This window comes from Ophidiomyces ophidiicola, assembly GCF_022830035.1.
Source record: "Ophidiomyces ophidiicola strain CBS 122913 chromosome Unknown scaffold_6, whole genome shotgun sequence".
NCBI classification, from domain to species: Eukaryota; Fungi; Ascomycota; class Eurotiomycetes; order Onygenales; family Onygenaceae; genus Ophidiomyces; species Ophidiomyces ophidiicola.
Window position 1 is genome coordinate 720,555 of NW_026054646.1, and position 15,118 is coordinate 735,672.

Below are 15,118 nucleotides of genomic sequence, written 5' to 3' on the forward strand. Positions count from 1 at the left end.
TATTTACATTATATACTACTAACCCGCCCCTAACAATGGAAGACAAAGCAAATGATTAGTCCTTTTCCGTTCCTCTAAATGCTATTTATGATTTCGAAGTATTCCATGTGTTTCGTAGGCATTATTGTCCAAGCGGCTATCCGTATACATCGTCGTTCGCTATCCCTCGCGCTAATCGTTCCTCCATCAGTTCTACCAAAGCTTTAGGCACATCTTCTTGCGTCGCTCGGATTGTGAGTCGATACATCTGCCTTGAGTTAGCAAAAGGTGTGACAGTGGATCTTGGGACACGACACAAACATACATGCTTTTCATAATTAGGTTCAAGCCGCATCAAGCACCCAGTTTTCCGACTTTCGGATTGGTAAACGGCACACCCAACAATGTTCTTTGGGTTCGGATCCACCCCACTTAATATCTTCCATTTGAAGCCTTCCACAATTCTCCGAGTCGACGACTCATTCATTGTTCTGTTGGTACTCTTGACCATCCCAAATGTTACCTGGGCTTCAAGGGGTGCCCCTCCAATTTGCCTCCATCGTTTGAAAAATTCGTCAGGTGATAGGCTGGAGGCATCCATATATCTGTGCATGAGCACGGGTAGCTGGAGGGTGTATGCTTGAAGGGCACCGGCCAGGTATGATATTCTAATTGTCGGAGGTTTGGTAAAAGCACCTAAACACTCAAAGCAAACAGTTTCTTGAGTTTGACAAGCCGCATAAACATCAGGATCCGGTAAGCTCTTGGTATCGATTTTCAAGCCGCCAGGCGAAGGATTATCAAGCGTAGTTGTGAATGACCCAATAGGGAACGAAGATTTGTTAGTGAAGTATAATTTGGAGACACCGAGGTGGCCGCGATACTCCGAGCGTATGCCAACCTGTATTTGAGCATCTTCAAATAGAACTCCCTCATCCGCGAAATAAAGCTTATTATAGCCGGTTTCCCAATCTGGTGAAAGGTGTGCAGCACTAGCTAGGTTGGGTGGAGGTGCGTTGGAAGCTGTAGAGAAATCCAGTCCTAATAAGTCGTTTGAGGCCGTTGCTTTGGAGACCTCACTAGACCCAGACGTACCGTTGGCTATAGTGGTAAACGTACGTCTTAAGCCAGGTTTTTGAGTCAGCATAAATTCTTTAGAATCAGCATTTGCATCTTTTCCTCCAACTACCCAAGTACGTTTATCGCTGGTACCGGCGCTTTTCTGGTGGAGGCGAGAAAGCAACACTGATATCCTTTCCGAGAATGGCGGCATTTCGTCACAAACTGTACGCAAAAGATCATCCGTTGGTAAAGTAGCAAGTTGAAGATATTCATAAGCCCGCTGCTGGAGCTCGGAATCCGGGGAATGGGAATATGAGCGAAACACTTGCAGCAGCTGGGGCTTGATTTCCGGAAACAAGTTCACAAATTTAATAAAACAAGACAATATGAAAGCACGGGTATGATCCGAACAGTAGCTTGTTTTGGAGTACAAGGCAAGGAACTGCTCGACGGGAGAACAGCCTTTGTTGTCGGCAATAAGATGCCCGAATTCACCAAGAATATATGCACCAATCTTCACTAAACTATCATGGCAATCAACTTTGATGTACCCCAATATATGTTGCGCGGCATAGGCCTGAAGCTCTTCATTATTGGTTACCACCTGAATCACGCGTTGCCAAACCTCGTCGCTAACGTGGTCGCCAGCGACGGAAAGTAGGTTTAGCGAGATATCAATGTACCACTGTGCGTCAGTGGCATACTTCTCTGTCAGAATAGCAATCTTGAGTACCATTTCTTCTCGTATTGCATAATCAGCGGTTTGAAGATATTTGAGCAGTTCCGTTACAATTGGCCGAGCATTAGTCGTATCACACATACTATACAAGAGATCCAATCCCTTTCGCCTTACGCTAATATCTCGATCTCTCAGAGAGCCAATAATTATACTCTGGTGCTTTTTTATTGGATCTAAGGTCTCAGATCTGGCAGCAAAATGCGTCATTGCTTCCAACCCAAGGTATCGCACATTTGTTTCTCGTGATTGGATAAACTTGCCCAGTCTTGTTGAGATTTGCATCATTAAAGCCTGTTCATTTTCGAGGTGAATTAGTAGGTTTATCGCTTCAAAGAGAACCGCGTTTTGAGCATTGTTTTGTTGCACATTTTTTGGCATGTCCACAGCAAGATTCATAATTTCCTGGAGGGATTGCCTAATAAGCTCTCGGACATGAGAATCCTCTGCTCCAGATCAGTTAGAACTTCCTATTGAAATCATTAAATGAGTGCAAGCTAAGCGTACCTGATGGGGGATAGTATTGAAGAAGCCGCAACAGCTTCACTTGCAACCATGGACAAGGTACTTTATAGTAGATATAATCTGCTGGAACATCCTTTTCCAGAACAATACGTTTTAGTCTCTGGGCTGCCTTAACATAGCTTCCTCTGTACTGCTCAGCATTATCTTGAACGAGTGCCATCACAAGAGATGTGACGGAAAGAGTAACCCCAACATCGGGGTCATCCATCAGAGAAACAATTCGCTCCGCCCATTCCTGCTGTACAATGCCAGGGTATTTGCGATAAAGTCTTAAAAGGGTGAGGGCGGCCTTTTTTTTCACAAACGCTTTTGATGTTCTGCGCCCTCATGTTAGCCTAAAGCAATTACACCAGAGTCGATATTTGGAAGCTTACGGCGAAATCAACAGTCGATGCACATCAGAACTCAAAGCCTCACCCATTTCCCTTCCACCCACATTTGCAACAGCATGTAGGGCAAGGCAGTTATTCAGCTCATTATGATCTAGAAGGTCTTTGCGAATACTATTCACAACCAGATGCAATAGTTCATGTTCCTCGTGTAGAAAAAGCGTTACGGCTAAATATCCAATCTGCTTTTCCGAATATTTGGCCGCCGATATCAAATTTACTGCTTCCAGGTGTCCAAAATCGACATCATAACCTTGTATGTAGACGTATAATAGCTTGCAAACATATTTCTTCTTTTGATATCCGTTCAAATTCCCATCCTTGAATTTTTGTCGAATATTAGCCAACTCTTTGTTAATCCGCTTTTCCTCTAGCTCTCGAGCCCGAGCATTTCGTAAATCGGCAATGAATTGGACCAGTCCCCGCATAGTTGTCGACATAGTAATACCCTAAGGCCGACTGTCGACTGGTGATTGGGTTGTGAGGACTATTTACGTCCAGTTATTTCCAAACTGAGATTTTTTATCATATTTTTCTTTCGAAATATCACCGAGGGTGCAGCATCAGCATTGTTGCTGACACTTGAGATGGTACACGAGTTTATACGAAACAGACGCGGTCGAGCGATGATAAGGGGAAGATCAAATGCGTCGTTTGCGGTGGAATAAAGCAAAGGCCGGGCTAAGTAGTTCGTAGGTCACAAAACGCCAGTCAAAATTAATATGCAAGTTAACGAACTTTGCCTTCAACAATCATCTTTGCTTCCCAGCTTTCTGGTCATTGTAATGTTCCTGGAGCTGGCGGGTGTCCCCTTATCGGAATAAGGTAACTCCGATAAATGACGATCTTGGCCTGCCAAGACATCTATAGTCTCCGTGTAACCGCGCGACGCGCCCATATTATTGGCGCGGTTAGCAACAAGCTATCTCAGAAATTTTGTCTATTATCTGCACATAGGAACGTCAGAAAACGTTGTCACAATTTAATCAGATAGCTACATTTATTTTCAGCATACAATTAATTCCTCTCCTCAAGACAAACTAACATTTACGATTTGATTACTCCATACTAGACCCCCATCAAATCCTTAAAAAAAGTCGGAACATTAATAACTAATAATTCATGCCTACACTCCTACCTGAAATGGAACTCCCCAACACAGCTGATAAAACCTAACGTCTCGACCATAATGGAGCTCGTTATACACTCTTATTTGCTGAGGTTTATGCCTTAGTGGTAAAGTCCGTTTCGCCAGGAAAGATTCCAGTATCAATAGCCTTTTCACAGGTGCACGAGTCTGTTGACAGCAAAAACAACAAAGTCAACGAACTCTCTTTTTATGGGCATTTGTTATCTGCGGCGGCTTGACTACATACCAGCTATCCTTCGACCACATGGGCATGTTTCTCCACTTGGCGGATGATTCTCAGACTGTGCGCGCTCGCAAGTGCATTGCCCAGCTGGACGGCTTCCTATTATTTAGACAGAGACGAAAGGTCAGAGCTACTAATAAGAAGTGTACTTAGGAAAATAAAAAACGGGGACATACTGCAGGAGCATCTTGCCCCCGAAGTGCTGTTTTCTTGCTGTGCTCGGTCACAGTTGCAATGAAGGGCCTGTTGCTTTCCACAGGAACATCGAGCTTGAGCTGCGCACACACAGCCTTGCTTCGAAGAATTGCAGCACGAAAGAGGCAAAGTCATATTTGAAGATATGTGGTATAATAGCCAAATAGAGGCTGATGTGAGGTGTTTTCTTTGTCAAGCTTTTCACAAACAGTTAAAAGACTTTCTGAAGGAAAAAGAATTCTGAAATGAACTGCACTCTGGGGATTGCAGCATGCTATTTATATCCCTTTCCGGTATCCTGTTTGAACCCAATGCCTATAAGTACTCTTCTCGCCATTCGCTCTGGCATTAGCAATAGCTGAGCAGCGATTGGTGGAGAGCTTGGGGGTATTACTAACACAATTCTATTCAAATGTAAACATGCCAAACATTACCATCAATATTGGCGCGACATGCTGCTCACTTACTCCGTACCCAAATCCGAAAACCTTTCCTCCTACTGTGCGCATAAAATATAACTAGATGACGCGTTCAGATTCCCCTGATCGTCGCTGGTAACAAATAGAGTCTCATAGCTGCACTTTCGCTCAAGATCCCACCGATCTTTGCCCATTTATCACACCCCGCATCGTCAACCTACACATAAAAGGCATGAGGTTGATAGGTTTGGTGGTATAAAACCCAGATCATTCATCTGAACGATGGTATGACAAGTTTGGTAGACAATCTTCAATTTGGGATACATATTTAAGATTGGCCTCTTAAATTTCTCTAGAGTATCCGGTATGGAAACATGAATACTTCTTATTAAAGGGTATCGAGTACTCGCGAAATATATTGGCGCCTGATAGGTAGGTACTCTTTTATGCGGCGGTAGGAAAAAAGCAAGTCAAGGCTATCATCAAATGGGATATACCATCAGCAACCACATGACAAATGCATTGCTGATTCTAGGGGGTGAGGTTAACAAAATCCTCCAGAAGCTCACTAGGGTCCTCATATCCTGCTTAGTATTAAATTCGGGTCCAATTGTTTCATAGCGACACGGAACAGTTATTCCCATAGCTGTGTGGGAAAGCAAATTTGACTATTCTGCGTAGGCAGAAGTCAGGACCGCAACTTTCATAGTGGCATATTTGAGAGTGGGAAAGCAGTGACGATTTTGCACTGGCGGTTGAAAATGTAGAAGCAGGATCATGGACGCATTCACCCAGGAAATATTCAGCTTTATCATTCATCGCTTTCATCAATAGTACTGCTTCAGCTTAGGAGAGAAAATTAATCTGAGGTTAAAATATGACATTTCGAAGACCCGCGATAGGCCTTCCTACTTGGATTTTATGTTGGTGCTAGTTGCCCCAAGGTCCTGCCGGTGGATCTTTTCCTGATGTAGCTTTCTCAGAGATAGCGATGATTTCTTTGTCTGCCGGTATTTAATTAGATTCTTCGTGAATACTTGGTTGAGGGAGAGTGCCCGGCAGGCCTTAATTGAAGAAATTTGAGAATAATGGGCTAGAGTAAAGAGGTCGGAGTGTCATTTTTAAGAAGTCCTTTTTAAGACTGTCAGCTACTTGGCGCAAAGAAACAGCCGCCCTTAAAACGCCGTCATAAGATTGCTAAAGTAACAGGCAGTGCTTAGTTCCACAGCTATGAGGCACGACGGAGGGGTTTCCATGGATTAATATCCAGAACTATGGCAGGGATCGAGTGTTGAAGGATGTTGAAGGTTGAAGGAGAAATGACGGAGATATATGTGACGATCTCCATGACCCATAACACTATACAAATGACTCAAGGCCTGTGCGGTATGGAATGAATGAGTGACGCCATATGGTATGCACTACTGGAATATGTATGTGTTATGGTCGACTAGGGGGGATATCCCCCCAGAAATATTATAATTTATCTCTTAAAAATTAACCCATAGTATCCGGAAAATGCTAATATAACTCATGAAGGCCTGCATGCTTACGCCGACTGGGAAAGGAACCCATGCGGCTTGAATAAAGATAATTATGAAACCAGTACACAGATAGTTTCAAGTGAAAAGAAGGAAAGTATGGGTAATATACATACAATGCCGTAGAAGCAAGAGTTCCATGTACTATTTCCCTCAATACCAATGGCAGATTGACTGGTGCATAGTGTAATAATAATTTAAATATTAGATGGAGAAATCAGGAGCCCGTATCCCACAGATTTCTCGTCGAATCAGATGAATAGGCTAGTCCAGCATAGCGGGAGTGAGGGTCGAAACTAAATCCTGGCTGAGGAAACCCTAGTGCTGGGGGGCCTTCCGGCGAGAATGACACCCCAAACGAGCTAAGGTTAAAAGTCGGATTAGAATGGGCGGCCAGGTTTGCCGATGAATGAGGAGTCGTAGCCAGAGGGTGAAGCCCTAAACTTTGTCTTTCTGGCTGTGTATCTTGAAATTCAATGTTGCGTTAGCTTATGCTTTACAGAATGCGCTTAGAAAAATAAAATAACATTTTCAAAAAAGCGAAAGGATAGACTTACTATAGATATTAATGAAGTTTCTTGATGGCAGTCGTGTAGTCAAAGGCCTGTCGTTGTGAAGTATACCAGACGATATTTGAGAGCTTACCGAACAGCGCGGCGTCGGCAAACTGAATGTGGAGGGGGATATGGGCGAAATGCTATTTCCTGGGGGGATGCCAACCCAATGACTATTGGGTGGTGACTCGGATTCGCCGAAGCTCTCGGGTTCAGACGCAACCGCGGAATCCAAAGGTGGGCTGGGGATCTGAGAATAAGCCCATTGCGTAAACGGCGCTTCTCGATATCCAACAGTAGAAGAAGCGTTTTCGAGGTTAGTGTCGGAGTTCGAAGCTGGCTGAGATATTGGGGTGTAGTAGGCACTGGAAGATATATCACTTGTTGTAACGTTCGCGTACTCTCCGCCCAAAAAGGTTGAAGGTTCGGTAAGAGTAGATGAATCTTTTTTGATCAAGTCTTTTAGATTAATTGAAGCAGCTGGTTTCGATGACGCCCCTGAGTACGTTGCGTAGGGCCAATTTAGGGCTTTGGCCATATCAAAACTATCCGGAATTGCTCTTGATTTCAACACCCTCTCTCTATCGTCGATAGACATTCGCTTTAACTTTGCCCTCCTTTAATCAGTGAGCTATGTGGCCTTTCCCTAAAAAGAAAAGAGAACAGAAAAGAAAGGATATGCCTACCGATTTTGGAACCAGACCTGGACTTGTCGAGGGCTTAGACCTGGTATCTCACGCGAGAGCCGTTCTCGCTGAGCAGCGTCAGGGTGTGCTTGACGAGTAAATTCACTCATCAAATACCGCGTCTGGTTTCGACTTAGCCTAGGGAGCCGTCATTAGCATCCTCAAAAGACCCCTCAATTGGCCAACTTACCTAAACCGCTTCATCTTTTTTTTAGAAGCCCCATCTCCCGATGTTGTGCTGAATAACGATTGACATTCATCGTCCCCTTGAGGCTCGGGAGATTCTATGCCGTACTGTTCATTATGACTCTGATTCATTCCCGTTGAGTCTTCCTCAGCTTCGCAACTTTCTCTGGCATAATCCAACTGGGGTGATATGCCTTCGACGTTGCCATGGAACCCAGAAATACTCTGGGTATAACAGTCGTTATATGGTGGCGGGTTCTTGTTGGCGCAGCTAATGTGGCATGTGGATGACCCCAGTAAACACATTTGATTCACCATATCGCGCGCTCCCATTTTGGGAGTAGAGCGCCACGTGCAGATAAATTTCCGGAGCCGTGGATTGCTACTCTTGATGTCAAAGTAGGCAGATTGAGAGTTTTTGGTGTCTCAAAACATCCAAAAAACAATAGGTTATCCTTCTGTGGGTGAGGCGTCAGTCAAAGTTCAGAGAAGCCATCCCAATCAGGGAAAATGGTGGAAACAATGAAACTCGGGCTGGCTATAAGAAATGCACCGGAAACCAAGCCGGGCGTCCCTTTAAAACAAAATCGAAGCCATGGAAATCCCACTTCACACATGCCCTATGGGCTAAAACATTCTGGACGAAAGTTCGAAAAGCGGGAAGATGGTGGCCTCACCTGCTTTAGGTAGCCGCGGGCTTGCGAGATAACATATTGCTTCATGCACTAGAAATGCGCAAGTGGGATGAGCCAGGCTCTTCATGTTCCAAATAAGGACGGAAAGCATTGCAGACTCAGCCCGTAGAGATGGGCGAGTTATCTATACCAGAACATAGAGCCGAGCACGGAGTGCATGTTTAATCCCTGTCGACAGCGAGCCTGGCACCAAGATAGCGGTGCGGGGCAGGGTAGCATTGTTACTATTATCAGGCGGTGCATATCATGTTATCGGTATGCACACGAACAGCCGGGGCCAAACTCCCTCCCCTACACAGGCACAGGCCATATATGCAAGGAATAAACCGGACGCTCGGTTGCGCCTTGTCCTTCGGTAGCAACGATGACATGTCGAACTGCAACGACTCATCTGACCCTTCAGCAAAGGCTCCCAACCCTTGCCAAGGGTGCCAGTCAGTGAAATCTCGTATTGTCAAGAAACGTAGAATCGGCCACCGAGAGCCGTCTCTCGTGGTCGGGGAGGTCCGCTGTGGTTTCCCTGGAAATAGTGGCCAATAATCCTTTGGGCGATCTCGAACAGCATCCCGCAGAACGCTGCTCACATGCGGATGGGGAATCCTATGGTAGTCCCAACCCTGGGAACGCAGTTTCGAATCGAAGAACGTGTTTCTGGGCGTGTGGCAAGGCACTGCTGCAAGATCAAGTCAAGGCGGGCTGGTGGTCACGGAGTTAATGCCCTAAAGTTACGCCCACGTTGGTGATGGGGTCCATCGACAGGGGGATCTACCAGAGTGCCGCAATCCCCATTGCCACTTGTCGACAAGAATAATAATGGGGACTGTGCCAGCGATGGCCCGATGGGGGGCCAAACCTCTCCGGCCAAGGCGAGCTGAGGCCGATCCACCACTATTAATAATACCGCTGTATGCATGGTGTTCCGCGCTTGGAGAGCGTTTGTTGTCTCGCTAGCGGCCGCCTGCGAGGTGAATGCCGGCCCTTGCAGGCCGGCCGTACTCCGGACTTCACCATGCAACGGGGCCAGGCCGGTTCAAGTCATCGAGTCCGTAACTAGTCTGTTGGGGGACATTTTTGTTGAAGTCAATCGAAGGAACAACTGTCTGATAGCCGTGTCGCCATCTTGCAGCCGGTTGTAGCGGTGGTCGAAATCCAGGCACAAAGTAACTAACTAACCATGACGATAGGCGGCTAAAAATTCCTTGAAAAGTTTCTTCACATGGCGCGACGCTTTCTATCCGCTCGCGGGATCGCCCACGAGTCCAGCCACTCCGAGCAGCGCGATGCCTCTCGCCAGCGGCCCTCTCGACGAGCGTCGAGCGATACACCGGTGGCCCGCCAGCAGCGCATGACGCATGTGGTTGCTGGCCGAGCATTGAGGAGGATAGCCGGCGCTTAAACATCCAGATACTTCATTTCTTTTTCGGGCCGGAGGCGCTTTGCCGGGAGATACTCAGAGACACGCCCGGTTTCTGACCCGTGGGTCAGTGCTTTCTAGGCTGTCTCGGCGGAGGATTGTGCCACAAAACCGTTAGCCGTTAAAGATTGTCTCAGGTCAAACCACGGAGCCTAGCCGCTCATGATGGAGAGCTGGCTTCGGCGCAAGTCTGGTACGGCTGATGAGTTACGCCGTTGGATTCGTCGTCCTTCGCGGGCGGCGCTAACTAACTAGGCCCGAAGCAGCTGGGGCTGCGAGCCCGTTTGAAGATCCAGCGCGGACGACATCATCGGCCCCGGCCTATAGCTAGCACGGCGTGGGACAGCATATTCGCTGCAATAATAGGGCGGGACTTGTCGGCGGTACGGAGTAGAACGAAGCTCATCGTCCACTGGTAAGCAAATATAAACTTCATGGGCTAATGATCGAACAGATATGGCGTTCCTTCGACAGGAAGAAACGTGCAGACGATGCCGTGCTGAAAACTGCCCACGACAAGCTACACGTTGAGAGATGCCTGCAAGATCATCCCCGAGTGGAATCTGCGTAACATTCCTGAGTCAGGGCCGGGTTATCCGCTAACTAAACCACTTGAAACATCGCGCTGCTACATCTCTCTGTGGGGCAATATACCAAAGGAGGTCGCGCTGGGCTAGGTGATGTCGCCATTATTCAGAAGATTCTATAATCCCATAGGCGTCAACTTCTTCGTCGCTGTTCATAGCAATTCGAGGCGTTTTATCCCGGACAAGTGTGGGTGGTCATTCAGAACCACAAGTCCAGCTGATATCGGGTGTTCAATTGAATCTTTACCGGCTGGACTAGGAGGGGCGAGCTGGTAATCGAAAGACAGCTTTGTTTTTGAGCCTTCTGAGCCTACTGGCTACGTATATTCGAGAATGGCGAACGGCATACTTTCTAGCCGTCTTCAATCAATGCTGGATTGGCTCAGCTGGCTCTCGATTCAAAACCTGAAAACTTTCCTTGGCGGGTGCTTATCCGTGCTCTCGACCAAAAAGCCTCCCTTGAAAACGATGTGGCACCCGTGTTTCTAGTTTATGTATCGCGTAGTCAGCCACTATGTGGTTGGTTCTCTACTCGGCCCGAGTCGGTTCCTGGTGATAAAGGCTGAAGGATCCGTTTGATCGATAGAGACATCAACTTTGCAGTATTCGATGATCCAAGAATCAAAATGTGATTCCTGGTGAAGCAGTTTGGGGTTACATTTGTCGTCGTCTCCTGGCTGGGCGCACTGACCAGCATTACATACAATGCCACCATATTCTCCAAAAGCCGGCCAACGTCTACTCTGACACAAAAATTATTCAAGCAACATGTGCAACTTGGCTTGGTGTCAAAATTTCAAATGTACCTCTAGAGTGACAGCGACAATGGCGCTACGCGAGTCAAGTTGAAGACTGAGCCGCACACATTAACAATTGCCGAACCGCATGTTCATTATGTTCTCCGTCTATTCTAGGCGATAAATTGAAATATTAAGCAAATTTACCAAACCGATCGAACGGACTGGGAGAGTCTGCATAAAAATGAGTTTTGAGGTCTTTCCGGATCTTGTCATTGTTGTCGACTTTTTCGTACCCTGTTAACTTCACTTTTTTTATCACCCGTCACTCGTCGATATATCTTTCGAACTTACGGATATTAACTACAAAGATAGATGTCCTCAAACGAAGTTCCCATTGACAAATTGTTGGAGACGAACATTGTGGAATATGCTCTAATGATACATAAATTTATTACCTACAAAACTGGCGAAGGACTAAAATTTCTCTGAAGATGTCAACGAATATTACCTGATGGGGCTCAAAGGTCAATATAATTTGCAACAGCTCGTTACTATTCCCAAGTACTGTGACTTGTGACTGTCACCTCAAAGGAGAATATCGAACAGCAAAAAACAAAATAAAAATAAAACACTTCCATGCTCATTGCATAAAAGAGTAGTTCGACAAAAACCATAAATTCTCTAGAACTACTTCAAGCCACCAACCCCCTCACTATACTGTCAAAGTTGTTCTCAAATTCAGAGGTTCAAGGACAGGTTAGCTGAGATTAAATATCAGCCATGATAGATGTGGTGTTTACTGTCAACATTGGGGCCCGTTTTCACTGCCTGCCCCAGTTAGGCTTTAGAATTCAGAAATCATTTACCATTTAGAAACTATATTCCTCAGAAATTGAACCTTATATAAACTTCTTTTCCTTGTACGACACTTGAATAATTGCACACATATTTGAGGCACTGTGAAGACTTGTGTATATGCGATACTCAGACCAAGAAGTATTTGAATAATTGCTATTCTTTGTGTTAATAACAGCAGTTATACCTAGAAACACCATCAATCTTCCGCTCAAAGCAAACCTAAATGAAGAAATATTGGGCCTAATGTTACAATACTGTGAGGTGGTCAGCAAACAAGACAACCAAAATATTACAAGCAGCGTGAATATAATAATAGACCTGGGAAATCTACAGCAAAGGCCTCTTTGATCTGTTTGACACTAATGATATGTAAATTAGACATCATTGCCTGTATTTATTATGTGTAGTACATACAAATGCAGGTAGTAGAATGAGACAACAAGTCCATATTTCGGGTATGAAGTTAAGTATCACAGATCCATAGGTATGTGCACACGTACAAGTGCATAAAAATGGGCCTACGGTTAAGACTTGTGTGTTTTTTTTGTATTGTTAATACTTCTCGGTATCAATGCTGCTCAAGTATGAGCCTAGCTCAAAAGCGTTCCGCCAAGAGCAATATTGCCGATTGGTTTATATCCAATGCCGCTCAGTCAACCAGCCTTCCCGTCTGCTTTTGTGGGGAAGGGCGGGATATAGAGCCACACGTTTGAATACCGCCCGTGCTGTGGGAATTGTCGTAAGTTGCTTCTCAAGGCACAAGAGAACAGGGTGGAGAAGTATGCATGGGGCTGAATCGAATTATTCATTGCCACTCAAGTTCCTACCTCACTCGTGCATAACTTCATTTTCTTTGGCGTCATCTTTTGCCAATTCTTCTTCTTTCGGACTAGACACTTTATCCTCTGCATCTGCAGGCTGCCTTTGTGGCGATGGGGGATTTTCAAAGAGTTGTCCTAGACTTTTTCCGTCCTCGATTTTGTCAAATAAGTTTAACTTGCTACGTGAAGATAAGCGCAAGACCCTCCAAGACTTGCTGGCTTTGGACCTCGCAGCTTCTTCCTTATCTTCGTCATTTTGGGCCATATCAAGGTTGAAATCATCATCTGCAATACCTCGCACATATGATTCGGCTTCTGGGTTTGTGAATCTAGTCCTAATTAATTCAGGCGCTCAACCTTGGTGCTAGTCGTGGATCATCTCACCTTTCTGTAGCTTTCAGACGGTCGAGACCATCTTGATCGGCATTCGGTGACAAAAATTGTAAATTCAATGAACCAAGTGGGGTTGCTCTAAGCCTTTTGTTCGATGACAACTTGACGGCGGTCGACTGGGCATCTATATATTCCTGTGCCTGGATGGAAGGTCTTTCTATCGATGGACATCCATCCGCCTTCCAACGAACCCAGTTTTTATCCCGTGTTAAGACCGTATCAACCATTCGGTAATAAAATTTTCCATCGATACCTTGCTGTAAGTAGGTGGAGATGGTGGATTTCATTTTCGTTGCCCACCTTGCCTTGGTTGGTGTAAGTAAGTGGCCAAAGACAAGACTGGAAAATCTACTCACATCTTCATCACTGAGGACATAGCCATACAAAACCGATTTATTTGTGGCGCCTGTAAGTTTTGCCTTCGCTTTTGGTGTAAGGGAAATTAGGAAATCAAGGATGATAAGGGATTGAACAAGGATATGCCTTCGAAATGCAATGTCATTGGCCTATGACTAGTCAGAATGTGAGCTGAATGATATTCGTGAATTAACGAACCTCAAGTTCAAATAGATCGCGGCTTGTCAGATACTTCGGATTGAAGCTACTTGCGGCCTCGGTCACATTTTCGGCACGTTTCCGCTTACTCCCGCGCCGTGAACTTTCTTCTGAGCCTTTTGTCATTCCGCGTTTTTCCAGTTCTATGCTGACCCTCTGGAAACTGGAGACCGTGGCTTCAAGACCGTTCCTGAACGAGGCGAAATTTCCAGTTTCAAAAAGGTGGGTAGGTGCCGAAAAATTCGCCTGTAAGCCCCAGAATACTGGATATAAGGAATCCATGTCGACTGGTGTATCTTCGTCTGGGCTTGTTACCGTTGCTGCAAGAGCTGGATTTGAGTGCACCTCAGTTGCTTGATTTTCTGTGTCACGCAATTTTTTTGATGCCTCCGGGCCATGTGCATCTACTTCCATAACGTCTTCATCAGAGGTTACAGTGGGTAGCTGATCAAAAGTCGTAACATTTTCGGTATGGTATTCCCCTCTGAGATTCACCGAGCTTTTATCCCCTAGAGGAAATGACTGAAAGAGAAATATAAATACTCGTCCGCAAAATACAGTATCTTCTGCTCGCGAGAGTCGCCGTAGCAGTTCGTTGCATGACCGGAGAATAATTAAACTCTTCTGCTGAAAATGTTTCTATTGCGAGTTAGAGCCGGGGACAATGCTAGTGGGATATCGCTTTAGTCTTACTGCCGTATTCCGTTCCCTCCTTGACTCTAAATAGTCAAAAACTTTGCGACATCCGTCGATAGTTTGGCTGTCGAGCAGCTCCTCTATGAGCCAAAAGATAAGTCCAGGCTCGCATCGTTCTGAGGGATATCAGTAAAGGTCCTCATCGCAAGATTTCAAAAGATATTCCATTCACCGTTATCTGAGTATATGGAGACAATATCGAGTAGATTCCAAACATGAACAAAGTTTGGTTCGTTTATTGATGTTGTTGCCTTGAAAAACCTCAAGTGTTAATAATATCAGTCCCTAGATCCCTTGAGGCCAGGCCATCGACGAACCAATAGATGATAGAATTTCTCCCGAAAAGCAATCTCAACAGCCGCATAGCTCGCTTGAGAACTCGGGCTTTTGGGCGTATCCCCCTCGCCAATCTCAGTAGGCCAGATTCCTTCAACGAAATGAGCTTCGGTAATCGGAGGGTCGATAACGGAGGTCCGCTTCAGGTCTGCTGCTCTGTCTAAGAGCTGCTGAACCAGCTCTCTATATATTCTAACGGCATGGATATCTTCCACAGCCATGTTCACTGGGCCATTAACAAGAAAGCAGCGCTGGCGGGATCTGATGTCTGGGGTTCGGTTGTTCTGCAAGCTTCGAAGCTCTACGCTTGTACGCGAACCTTGCTCAGTATTGGTATTACGGTATTTCCATCCACTATTGGTGTATTGAAAAGGCTTA

At 45.6% G+C, this 15,118-nt stretch overlaps 3 protein-coding genes across 3 annotated transcripts; all 3 read right to left on the bottom strand.

Moving 5' to 3' along the window:
- Nucleotides 1–136: 136 nt before the first annotated feature.
- Nucleotides 137–3,131, bottom strand: LOZ57_002385 (uncharacterized protein; the record flags this gene model as incomplete). Its single annotated transcript, XM_049251457.1, has 3 exons — nucleotides 137–2,223; nucleotides 2,285–2,619; nucleotides 2,677–3,131. 3 exons carry the CDS (start codon nucleotides 3,129–3,131, stop codon nucleotides 137–139), a joined length of 2,877 nt encoding a protein of 958 aa, XP_049109757.1.
- A 3,653-nt stretch (nucleotides 3,132–6,784) lies between these two features.
- Nucleotides 6,785–7,978, bottom strand: LOZ57_002386 (uncharacterized protein; the record flags this gene model as incomplete). The annotated part of the gene is made up of 4 exons (XM_049251458.1): nucleotides 6,785–6,886; nucleotides 6,940–7,390; nucleotides 7,460–7,597; nucleotides 7,650–7,978. 4 exons carry the CDS (start codon nucleotides 7,976–7,978, stop codon nucleotides 6,785–6,787), a joined length of 1,020 nt encoding a protein of 339 aa, XP_049109758.1.
- A 4,789-nt stretch (nucleotides 7,979–12,767) lies between these two features.
- On the bottom strand, nucleotides 12,768–14,961 carry LOZ57_002387 (uncharacterized protein; the record flags this gene model as incomplete). Its single annotated transcript, XM_049251459.1, has 6 exons — nucleotides 12,768–13,089; nucleotides 13,145–13,659; nucleotides 13,709–14,347; nucleotides 14,402–14,520; nucleotides 14,577–14,655; nucleotides 14,722–14,961. 6 exons carry the CDS (start codon nucleotides 14,959–14,961, stop codon nucleotides 12,768–12,770), a joined length of 1,914 nt encoding a protein of 637 aa, XP_049109759.1.
- Nucleotides 14,962–15,118: the final 157 nt, after the last annotated feature.